Raw genomic sequence first — 13434 nt, 5'->3', positions numbered from 1 at the left:
GTCAATATGTGAAAAGTGATGAGGCCACAGAGCAGAAAACTAGATTGGGTTTTGCTCGAGTTATGGTGGAGTTGAAGTTAGGGCAGAAGTTTCCAAATTCTATTCAATTCTTGGATGAGAAGCAAAATTTATTAACTTTGGATGTTGAATATGAATTGAAGCCTAGTGTCTATACTAAATGTAAACTACTTGGACATGAGAAAGGAAATTGTATAAAGGGCAAACCTGTGCAACCAAGGCAGGCTCCTCAGAAAGTTCGGAGACCAGTCCAAAAGATGAAGGATGCAAATCAAAAAGCCAGTTCTGCCTCTCTACCTGGTAAGTCAACTGAACAGGTTCAAGAGCAGGTATTAGAGCAGGAAATACAAACTATAAACAATGCTCAAACTCCTGATACAGAGATTCAAAGTCTGGATGAGGGATCAAGGTCTCCTGTCAGGCAGCTGAGGGCAACAAAACAGGGATTGGACAACAACGACCAGCAACTATCTCCTACTTACAAGGAGGTATTGAGTGGTAAAAGTTCCCCTAGATCAGGATTTGATATAAATGGTATTGCTCCTCTCCATCGTACCCCATGATAAATTTTGGATTTTGGAATGTGAGGGGGATGAATAGGCAGGAGAAGCAGAAGTTTGTTAATAGATTTCTTTCTACTAATAATGTTGGTTTTTTTTGTCTTCTTGAAACTAAAATAAAACCATAAAATCTCAATAAAACTGTCAATAATATTTTTAGGGATTGGTGTGTGACCACCAATTCTGCCTATCATAAGGGAGGAAGAATCTGGTTATTGTGGAATCCCACAATGGTGGATATCTTGGTCTTAGAGTATAATGCCCAATTCCTGCATTGTTTGGTCAAAGATAAGTATACTCAAAAGCAATTTCATCATACTTTAGTCTATGCTTTCAATAGAGATAAAGATAGAGAGGAATTATGGAGTAGTCTTAGAAGGATTGTTACACTGGTTGGAGGCCCCTGGTCTATTGGAGGAGATTTTAATTGTGTGACTCAGGCACATGAGAGATTGGGAGGACATGTTACTCATTCTGAAGCAGAGCCCTTCAAATAGTGCATTGAGGATTGTAATCTATCTGATATGCCCTCTACTGGAGCATTCTATACTTGGAACAACAAGCAACCTCCTGAAACAAGGGTGTATAGTAGACTGGATAGAATGTTTTTGAATCATGATTGGTCAGTCCAGTTATATGAGTACTATGCAAATTTTTTACCAGAAGGTCTTTTTGATCACACTCCTTGTTTAGTGACTACTGCTGCTAACAATCAGTCTCACAAAAGATCTTTCAAATATTATAATATGTGGAGCAAAGCTCCTGACTTTAAAGAGTGTGTCACCAATTGTTGATCTCAAAGAATCAGAGGGACACGCATGTATGGGGTGGTCAGGAGATTTAAACTGCTGAAGCCTATGCTTAAGCAGCTCAATAGGACTCATTTTAGTGATGTGGAGAATCAATCAGATATGGCTCAGACTAAGCTGAATCACATTCAACAGCTACTAGTTCACTCTCCAGGGGATGAGGATCTGATTAAGCAGGAATATGAAGCTCATAAACATTTCCTTTTCTTATATGAAGCTAAGATGAAATTTTTACAGCAGAAAGCAAAAGCCTACTGGAGGACTGAAGGAGACTTTAATTCTTCTTATTTCCATGGTCTCATCAAGGCTAGAAGAAGTAAAAACTCTATTTATCAAATTAAAGATCATAAGGATAAGCTTCATACTGATGAAGATGGTATTCAGATGGCTTTCCTGGAATATTACAAAATGCTCTTGGGGTCCAAAAATCAGATTCTTAAAGTTAAAAAACCAGTGGTTCAAAAAGGTAAGGTGTGTATTGAGACTCATTGTCAGAAGCTCTTAAGTCCTATTAATCATCAGGAGATTAAAGAGGTAATATTCAGTATTCCTTATGATAAGGCTTCAGGCCCTGATGGGTACTCTAGTTAGTTTTTTAAAGATTCCTGGGAGATTGTGGGAGATGGGATTTGTATTGCTATTTCTGATTTCTTCCAGTCAGGTCAACTTCTTAAACAGCTGAATACAACTCTTATCACTCTCATCCCTAAAGTGGCAAGCCCCAGTACTGTTTTTGAGTACAGACATATAGCCTGTTGCAATGTTATATATAAGTGCATTTCAAAATTACTTTGTAATAGGCTAACCCTTGTTCTACCTGATATCATTTCTCAAAATCAAGGAGGCTTTATTCATGGGAGAATCATTATGGAAAATATTCTAATATGCCGGGATCTTATTAGAATGTATGAGAAACGGGTTGTGGCTCCTAGATGCATGATCAAGATGGATCTCCAAAAAGCATATGACACTATAGAATAGGAATTTCTTGATCAAATGATGCAGGCTCTTAAGTTTCCAGGTATTTTCAGAGGGTGGATAATGCAGTGTGTCATTACTGCTACTTATTCTCTTAATTTAAATGGGAACATGTTTGGTTTCTTCAAGGGTCAAAGAGGGTTGAGGCAGGGGGGCCCTCTTTCTCCCCTTCTGTTTGCCATATGTATGGAGTACCTAACAAGGTTATTGTTGAGCTCTAAATCTCTTATGGGGTTCAAGTTTCATCCTCTCTGTTCATCTATGAGGCTTTCCCATCTAATGTTCGCAGATGATCTACTGCTTTTTAGTAAGGGAGATGCACTATCAATGATGATTATTATCAGGACATTTTCTACTTTTTCAGCTACTTCAGGTCTCAGAATGAGTAAAGAAAAATCTAATGTGTATTTTAATGGAGTGAATGAAGCTTTGAAGACTGATTTCCTACAAGTATCTGGGCTAGTTGAAGGTAGGCTCCCTTTCAGGTACCTAGGGGTTCCTATCAAGACTACCAGACTTAATGCTCAGGACTGCAAGCCTCTCATTGATAAGATTGTGGCTAGAATAAGAACCCTGGGAGTCAGGAAATTATCATATGCAGGAAGGTTGATTCTAGTCAGGGCCGTGCTTAAAACCTTACATAACTATTGGGCTCAAATGTTTATTTTACCCACTGGAATCATTACTAGAATTGAGCAAATTTGTAGGAATTTCCTATGGGATGGGGGAGTAGATTACTTGAGGTCCCCTTTGATTGCTTGGGATAAAGTGTGTAGGCCAAAGAAAGAACGAGGTCTTGGCCTTAAACAAGACATTATGTGGAACAAAGCAGCAGTAGGTAAACAGGTCTGGTGGATTTACACTAAAACAGACTTTTTATGGGTCAAATGGGTAAATAACAGTTACCTAAGGGGGTCAACTTGGAAGGATTACTCCCCAAGTACTAATTTCTCTTGTTATTGGAGGAAAATCTGTCAAGTTAAGGAGGACCTAAATCAGGCATATCAGTAACAAATTTGGGCTCTCAATGATAATGGTTACACGATATCTAAAGGGTATGAGTTTCTCCTGTAGGGTAATATCCGTATAAAACCCATAATTTGAAGGATTATAACGCAAATTTAATACGTGATTTATAGTCATAAACGAAAACAACAATGAAACGATAAAGATAAGAATTAACCTTCGGTCCTAGTGCAAATTGGCAATGAGAGATCAAAGTAGATCTCCTCCTAAATGATGCACCCAAGATCGTCCGAGAAATGCCCTTGTGCTAGAATGAATCCTCTAATTGCCTTGCAATATTGAGAGGATTGTTTTGTGAGTTTTCGTTGGATGAGAGATCCGAATTTTGAGAGGCAATTTTCTCAAAACCCTAAATTTTTGTGTAAAATGAATTAGGTCACAAAAGAGAGGAGAACCTCTCTTTTGTTCTCTCTCAACCGGCCGGCCATGGGCTCTCTTGGGAAGTGGGCTTCCACTTCCTTTTAGTTTTAGCTCATGGTCTGGTTCGCAAATCAATAAAATGTATATGACGCGGTTTTGTTATAAATCGTCATCGGTTATCGGTTATTAAAGCATCAACTAATAATACGGATTAGTTGAAACATTAATACATGTCCGACAAAGACGATATTGTATAATTATATTCAATATACATTTAATTAAATATAAAACGCTTATATTCAATTTACGAATTAACTGCTTAATTCGCCTTAGCCATTATTACTTAATCCGTATTAAATAAAATATCTCAACATCACATTTTGACTAATTATTAGTCAAATAACTCAGACTAACTAGTTAGTCAAATTTGGCATCTACATGACTGTATTTTCATACCGTCACATCTCTCAAACGTATCCTATAGGTGTGACTTTTAGGGACCAGTTGATCACCGCCATCTGTATGACAATAACGTCAAACTTATCTAGCAAGCCAACCGTTATTGATAAACGTGGACCAACTGATTATGATACAAAAGTATACCCTTTTATCCTTTTAGAGATTTATAAGTCCTTGCACTAACTGTAAAGGACACCAGCCCCAACAAGCTCCCACTTGTCCGTACAAGTGTATGTGCAATGACGTTATCCGCACTCACTGGAGGACACAGCTCCAACAAACTCCCACTTGTCCGTACAAGTGTATGTGCGATAACCGATTCTCATATTCATTTAAAATTTCTCCCACTCAATGTAAAACAATTTGCAGATCCGGATCCGCAAAGGTCGTATTTTACAATCGATCTGTATCTAGAGTGGTTTCCCCGACTAGAGAGTAACTTAACTGATAAAACGAATTCGTATTCGAGCATGGCCATGCATTTCGATTCTGACTCCTCGAGTGGCCCCGAGAAATATCGAGTACCGATAAAGGCTGAATATTTCCTTCAACTCGAACTCCTTCCGATCTAAGCACAGCATGAAATGACCCAGAAACAATCTACTTGGCCCCCTGTTACGGATGACCGTGAGAAAGAAACCAAAGTCACCCAAAATCTGCCTTAGTCTCAAGAGACAGTCGATAGTCAAAAGAATCGACTCTTAGGATCACCATGGAGGTCCTATCCACGACCGGGCACCGAATGTTGTAAAACATTTAGGACTCCACGTTGATGTCACAATTGTGTCCTACGAGATATCCGTATAAATCGCCTCTGTGATTGGTCAGTCAACCTGTTGACTTATGGCTCATTGAACCCACCATCAACCAACGTCACAAAATAATTACCTTGAGTTATCAGCTCACGTGGGTAATTAAGGACCATAAAATATAATGTTTGTTCAGTTCACTTTGTGGTGTTCAAAAATGTCGTACAAAACCACATGAAAAAACAAAATATATATAAATATCAAAACGATGATGTCGTATAGAGTACAAAAGAGAATGAATCTAATCCATAAAAGAGTACTACAACTTAGGAACACGTTTAATTCCCATGGAATTAACATGCCCTTCATGCTTATCTTGTCGTAATGGTTTAGTGAGAGGATCTGCTATGTTATCATCTGTAGCAATCTTTTCTATCACTACTTCCTTTTGCTCCACGTAATCTCGGATTAGATGAGCTTTCCGTTGTACATGTCTAGACTTGTTGCTAGACTTTGGCTCCTTAGCTTGGAAGATGGCACCTCTATTGTCGCAATAGATGGTGATCGGGTCATTCGAACTAGGCACTACGAGATAGTCCATGTAAGAATTGACGCATCCATATCGCTTCCTTTGTAGCTTCGGACGCGGCATAGTACTCGGACTCAGTCGTAGAATCTCTTGAATAACAGTTTGTTTGGAACTCTTCCGGTGATCTGCAGCGCCATTAAGAGTAAAAACGAATCAGATCGAGATTTCGAGTCATCACGATCCGTTTGGAAGCTAGCATCTCTGCAGAACCGGTTGCGCATAGCTATTGTTCGCCTCCATAAGTCAATGCCCAATCTTTAGTCCTCCGTAGGTACTTAAGAATGTTCTTGACAGCCATCCAATGTGATTCACCGGATCTTTGTTGGAATCAACTTGTCATACTCAATGCATATGCCACGTCCGGACGTGTGCATATCATGGCATACATGATTGATCCTATAGCCGAGGCATAAGGAATCCGTGGCATGCGCTCTTTCTCTTCCGGTGTCTCTGGTGACTGAGACTTGCTCAAATGCACCCCTGGAGCCATAGGAAGAAACCCCTTCTTGGAGTTAGTCATGCTGAATCTCTCTAGGACTTTGTCTATGTAAGACTCCTGACTGAGAGATAACATCCGTCGTGATCTATCTCGATAGATATGGATGCCTAGAATTCTTTGTGCCTCTCCCAGATCTTTCATCTGGAAATGGTTTTTCAAGCATACTTTCACCGAAGTTAAGAGAGGTATGCCATTCCCAATCAGGAGTATGTCATCGACATACAATATTAGGACGACAATCTTGCTCCCACTCGACTTGATATAAAGACATGGTTCCTCGACCGATCGAGTAAATCCATTTTCTTTAATCACTTGGTCGAAGCGATGATTCCAACTCCGAGATGCTTGCTTAAGTCCATAAATGGACCGCTTAAGCTTGCACACTTTCTTAGGATGTTGTGGATCGATGAAACCTTCGGGTTGTACCATGTACAACTCTTCCTCCAAAAAGCCGTTTAAGAAGGCGGTTTTCACATCCATTTGCCAAATTTCATAGTCATGAAAAGCGGCAATCGCTAAGATAATCCGAATGGAACGCAGCATGACCACGGGTGCGAAAATTTTATCGTAGTGCAAACCTGGCACTTGGGTGAAACCTTTAGCAACTAGTCGTGCTTTATAGATATCTTGTTGACCTTCCACCGAATGCTTTATCTTGTAAAGCCATTTGCATTGAAGGGGACGAACCTTAGCAGGTAAGTCAACAAGATCCCATACGTTGTTCTCATACATAGAGTCCATCTCGGATTGCATGGCCTCAAGCCATAGCTTTGAGTCGGAACTAGTCATGGCACCTTTATAGGTTGCGGGTTCACTACTCGTTAAGAGTAGAACGTCATCTATGTCATGTTCCTCGACCATACCAATGTATCTGTCTGGAGGAATAGAGACTCTTCCCGACCTCCTAGGTTCCTCAGGAATATTCACCGCAGCCGGGATTGAAGGAATTGGTTCCTCCAATGGTTGCTCGGTATTTGGTTGGAATCTCCGACGGGTCGAAGGTTCTATCACTCTTTGCATTCTCGAGAAATTCCTTCTCTAAGAATGTCGCACTAGCCGCAACAAAAACACGTTGTTCGGTTGGCGAATAGAAGTAATGACCAAGTGTTCCTTTAGGATAATCTATAAAGTATGTCTTGACCGATCGCGGGCCGAGCTTATCCTCGTGTCTCCACTTGACATAAGCCTCGCAGCCCCAAACCCGTATAAAGGACAAGTTAGGGACTGTTCCCTTCCATAGTTCATATGGAGTCTTGTCAATGACTTTAGACGGACTTCGGTTAAGTATTAGAGCGGTGACGGAAGAGCATAACCCCACAATGAGTCGGCAACACGGTGTGACTCATCATGGATCGAACCATATCAAGTAGTGTTCGATTTCTCCGTTCGGACACACCATTCAGTTGAGGTGTTCCAGGTGGAGTTAACTGTAGGGCAATCCCACAGTCTTTAAGGTGTTGATCAAACTCGTGAGAAAGATACTCGCCACCACGATCCGAACGCAGTGTTTTAATCTTTCTACCCAATAGGTTCTGTACCCTATTCTGGTATTCCTTGAATTTCTCAAAGGATTCACTTTTGTGCTTCATTAAGTAGACATAGCCATATCTACTTAAATCGTCCGTGAAAGTGATGAAATACCTATAGCCTTCTCATGCGGTGATTGACATAGGACCACATACATCCGTGTGTATGAGTCCTAATAGGTCAGCGCGCATTCCAACACCTTTGAAGGAAATCCGAGTCATCTTACCGATGAGACATGATTCACACGTGCCAAATGATTGAAAATCAAAGGCCGAGATAGCTCCATTCTTTATGAGCTGTTTTACGCGTTTCTCATTAATGTGTCCCATACGGCAGTGCCATAGATACGTTTGATCTTTGTCACCAACCTTTAACTTTTTATTCATTACGTGTAATATTTCGGTGGTCCGATCTAAAACATAAATTCCGTTCATGGAGACCGCCTTGCCATAAATCATATCGTGTAAAGAGAAAATGCAAGTATTATTCTCTATTACAAATGAAAAACCAAGTTTGTCAAGTGCGTAAAGCGAAATAATGTTTTTCGAAAGACTGGGTACATAATAGCGATTATATAAAAATAACTCAAATCCGCTAGGAAGCTGGATCACATATGTTCCCCTTGAGACGGCAGCCACTCGTGCTCCATTCCCAACACGCAGGTCCACCTCACCCTTTACGAGGGGTTCGATGTTTCGGAGCCCCTGCACATGATTACACAGATGAGAACCACAACCAGTATCAAGTACCCAAGTTCCGTAACTTGCGTGGTTAATCTCAATCATATGAATAAAAGTAGAAGAAGAAGACATACCAACAGGTTTAACACGACCTGCCTTTAAGTCCTCATGATAAACAGGACATGTACGCCTCCAATGCCCAGTCTTGTGGCAATGATGGCATTCCATGTTTTCATTTTTGCTCTTTGTCGCTTTGATGAGGTGCTCGACTCACCAGGCCCACTCTTACCTGAACCCGACTTCTTAAACTTCGGTTTGCCTACTGCTAGGCCTGGCTGAACTTTGCCCTTACCCTTGCCCTTGTTTGACACAACGAGGACATCCTGTTTCATGCTCCCACTGAACTTCATGTCCTTCTCGGTCTGTACGAGAAGGGAGTGCAGTTCATGGGGACTTTTCTTCAAATCATTCATATAGTAATTCGCTCTAAATTGCGAAAAACCATCGTGGAGTGAATGAATCATGCGGTCAATAACAATGCTCTCGCTGATTTTACAATCAAGCGCCTCCAGTCTCTCGACATTCTCAATCATGCTAAGAATGTGTGGGCTAACCGGTTGGCCCTTCTGGAGTCTCGCATCAAAGAAGCGAGTGGTATGCTCATAGATCACGATTCTCGGTGCTTTCGAGAATTCCTTGGTGAGCGTGGTGAAAATCTTGTTTGCACCTTGGGCTATGAAGCGTTTCTGCAAATTGGGTTCCATTGCAAAAATGATTACGTTTTTAATCGCACCCGCTTCCAAGGCGAAATCGTTATACTTGTCGATCTCGTTAATTCCAGCCGTGGGGCCTGGGTTTGACGGCATGGGCTCAAGCAAAAATTTGAGCTTCCGTCGCGCCAGCGGCAAAGCATTCCGTAATCTTTGCCTCCCGAGTCCGCGAAGTTTGATCCATCATTCTTGATCGAGTTGATCGATTCATCGATTCATGAAGATCCGAAGCCGGGACTCACGGTCCAATGTGACACTTGGCATTGGGTCGTTCAAGTGACCAGCCATATTGTTATTTGCAGTTTAAGTGAACGTGATCTACACTGAAAAAGAAAGAAAACACAAAACGAAATAAGCAACTCATCGAGGTGATTTAAGTCTATTAAAATTTATTTTAATCGTGTAGACTCATTGCACTTGTATGATTGATCTCCCTCAAGAATAATACAAGTGATCCCAAGACTCAATTTCCGTAAATTGATAAGCCAACTGTTTAGCTAGTTCTTCCGTAAAAACTCTTGGTCGATAGATTTCCGTAAATCCTATCTATAGTCCACCATGATCACAGGATCGTACGAGTGACCATAGTGTTGAGATAAAATAAGTCAATCGGTTCCAACTTACCCGACGTAGAAGGGGTCATATTATGCCTACCGACGAAGAAGGGATTCATTGGAGTTTGACCTATAAAGACCGTTCTCAATTTTTGTTTATACGAGGAAGATCCCATCAACTAAGTTTCAATTCATTTTAAGTGAACGAATAACTAGCAACTGCGTGAATGAATTAATTTAGATGATGGCTTAAATCGCACTACTACAAATGAGCACTTGGGCCACGACTAAATTCGTGGCGCAAGTGCTAAATTTCCGTGGCTAAGTCATTTCACCACGGGAATACCTTCCGTGACGCAAGTGGCCGTGGCAAAGAGATAGCCACGGGAAAAGCAAGAACGTGGCTATTTTTGAATTTTTGGCCACGGATTCTATCTGGGCTAATAACTCCCGTGGCCAAAAAAAATTCCCGTGGCGAAAAAATAATTCCCGTGGCAAACAATATATATGAAAATTAAATAAACAAAACGTAAAATAAATTTTTTTTTTCACAATGAATATTTTATCATATATGGAACCACGACAATCTAGATACTTGTTTCGCTAGTTAAGTCGATTCATTTGAACGTTATTTGGTTTCACCAGTCATGCATCCTTGCGCATCAGAGAGGCTTCCCAGGAGGTCACCCATCCCAACACTACTCTCACCTGAGCACGCTTAACTGTAGAGTTCTTTTGATGTGCTACGGAAATTGAAAGTTAACTTTGTTGAAGTAATTATCACTTTGAATCCTTTTAAGTATATTTTTTTCTTTCAAAACTTAACTTTAGTACATTTTAATTATAAAAATATAACATGATTTACAAATTCTTGTGAAAAAAACATTATTTTGGGCAAAACAATCAAATTTCGATGTTAACCTCCCGACTAATGATTTTGACGTAATTTTTTTTGCTGAAGTCAGCAAAACCATTTTCTCCAAAAAGTAAATTTAATCTTGTTTTCTTAACATTTTTTTATTTCTTTAGTTTATCGACATTTTTATTTTATTTCTTTTGTACTCGATTTTTTGTTTATTTTTCTATGCAAATTCTATAGTATGACCGTCGTACCTGCGATATGAAAAATGTGACCATATTTTTGTAAAATAACGACCACTTTTTATAATTAAAGTTTTTTTTCCCTCAAAATGGTCACTATTAACCAAAAGTAGTCACTTTTTACCCAGAAAACACGAAAAAGACTGTCGTGCAACAGAATCGCTTATTTTTCTAAACTGATTTCCCTTTGTTATGATTTATTGTTTCTTTTCTCAAAATTTTCACATTATTGGCACATGTGACTTTAAATTATCATTATTTCTATATTTTCCCTGTGATGCGCTCATTTTCAATGAAAAACATTTCCATATTGAATTTTTATATTGATAATTTTTCCAATATGTTCTTTTCTTAATTGATTTGTGGGAGATCATTTTTTTTTACTTTCATTTCTTAGCGAATTTATTTTATTTAATCAATTTTGTAATCTAATTGTTGTTTCTTTTTTACTCCTAAAAAAATTTCCCCGATTTTTTTTCCTCAACAAGTTGAATTTTATATCAAATTCAAATTTTTCTATAAATATCTTACAAATAAAGTTGTAAATATAATTTTGAATGAAACGGTTTGACAATATATTAATTTAGATTTCTCTTAGATAGATGGTAAATAACTTATTTATTTAATTGATATGGTATGTCTTTAAATGTAATACGATCATTTAAGATTTTTATTCAAAATTATAAAGATTTAATTAAAAAAAGTAAAAGAAATTACTAGAAATTCATGACTTTAATAAACAAAATTATACTCCCTCCGGTCCACACCAAATGTAACACTTAAAATGAATGATCCACACCAAAGGTAACATACCTTATTTGGCCTACAACATTACCAAGTTGTCCTTATATCCATTTCATATTTACACAAAATGTCATTACATATCCACATACCATCCAACAATTAAACCCACAATTATGTGGCCCACCTATTTTTTTCCCTCTTTACCGTTACTTTTTCCACCTTTTTCTTAAATACTCCATTTTTCTCTATGTTACCTTTGGAACGGATCAAATAAAGTATATTAAAACAAAATTCTTAAATTATCAATGTTTTGAAAAACATATAAAGCATAATTGTGATTTGTAAAAAATGAAAAAATTTAGACGATAAACTTTTCTTTGCTTACACAAAAGTTTATAAAATTTTAAAATTGCTTATTAAAGTAAATAAAATAATAAAAAATATTAATTAAGTTAAAAAAAGTGTTTCCAAAATTTTATATTTAAATGTATTTTCATATTATTTATATTTGATTAAATTTCATTCAGATTTTGCATATTTTTAAAGCAAGCAATTTTTGGGTTTGCCTTAACATGAAAATATCTTAATTTAAGTCGGAAAAGATACTCGCCACGGGTGTTGTTAGTTCGTGGCTAAAAGATTTTTTGCCACGGAACATTACGTGGCTAAATAAAATTTTGCCACGGGTGTGACATAGCTCGTGGCTAAAATGATTATTTGCCACGGGTGTAGCCTAATTCGTGGCGCAAGTGACTTTTTGCCACGGGAAAAGTTATCCCGTGGCATAAAATTTTTTCCAAAATAATGAATAAATTTTTCCCGTGGCTAAGCAGAATTTAGCCACGAGTTATAAATTCTCGTGGCATAATTCGTGGCGCAAGTGACAATTTGTTGTAGTGTCGTGTGACATGAGAATGTCAAAGAAAACTAACTCGTGACCTCTATATGTGTCAGTTTTCATGCAATTATTAGGTGGTTTGGTTTTAGGCGGAAAATGATGCATACTATCGTTACGATAAAATAAATAAATGAATGCAATACGTAAATAAAAATTCCTAGTGTGGCCTATCCTAGTAAAAAGAACATAATACAACTTTGGAATCCATCGTTGGACCCGAAAAGCTTGTCTTGATGTTCCATCTTTGTCCATGTAGCGGGAGTGAGCATCCGGTCTCCTTCTTTAGTCTTCTCAAAATTACAATTAAAATTTACAAAATATAAACCTATTTACATTCTAAATAAAAACTGTAATTAAAAGAAATAAAAGGAGATACGAGATCTCAAAATACAACCAAGACCGTGTTCCATCATTACGGTAACACGTTCTACTAAGGCCACACTAAGTTACAACCGTTTGCAAAATAAAATAAATACGTAATTAAAAGCATTCAAAATAATCAAAAACGATAAATAAAATGCATCAACTAAATTAAATTTATTCGTGACATAATTCCGTAATTATGTTAAATTATCCAAACCACCAAAGATAATTAAAATTATGTGACAAAACCGCTTCATCAACTTAATTTTAATTCATGATAATCCGTTACTTTAAATCGTTTTAAAGTAACTAAATTGTCCGTGGGTGAACCGTTTCACTATCAAGCGAGTGCATAAATCCGTATTATGCAATAATTGGCCGAAAAAAAAACAGAAATTTTTTTTTTCTTTTTCTTTTACTGCTGGGCGTGAACAGTACCCACGAAAAATTTTTTTTTTTATTTTGGAGCTAAAAACCGAGAGCTCAAAAAAAAAAAAAAAAAAAAAAAAAAAAACAATCGGCTCATAAAAAAAACGTGAGCCTCATCAAGACAAACAAAATCGATTTCTAAAAGCCAATTGTAAATTAAACATAATCCGTATTGAAGCAAAATTACAATTGACATGATCTTCACAAATTGTTATAATTATCGTTTTAAAACAACAATTCGCAAAGAACAAAACGAAAACAAAACAAAAGATCGTCTGATCTAGCAATAACTGTGAGGCACGCAAATCAAGGCAAAAAAAA

General features: G+C 37.8%; 1 protein-coding gene across 1 annotated transcript; it reads left to right on the top strand.

Annotated features, from left to right (window-relative positions):
* The first annotated feature begins 1396 nt into the window (after positions 1–1396).
* On the top strand, positions 1397–2368 carry LOC141651660 (uncharacterized). The gene is made up of 2 exons (XM_074459360.1): positions 1397–1965; positions 2188–2368. The coding sequence occupies exons 1-2, from the start codon at positions 1397–1399 to the stop codon at positions 2366–2368; spliced, it is 750 nt and encodes a 249-aa protein (XP_074315461.1).
* The last annotated feature ends 11066 nt before the right edge of the window (positions 2369–13434 follow it).

The sequence above is a fragment of the Silene latifolia genome, chromosome 1 (assembly GCF_048544455.1).
Source record: "Silene latifolia isolate original U9 population chromosome 1, ASM4854445v1, whole genome shotgun sequence".
Lineage (NCBI taxonomy): Eukaryota > Viridiplantae > Streptophyta > Magnoliopsida > Caryophyllales > Caryophyllaceae > Silene > Silene latifolia.
Note: the sequence above shows the minus strand (reverse complement) of the source record. Positions and strands in the feature narration are given on the sequence as shown.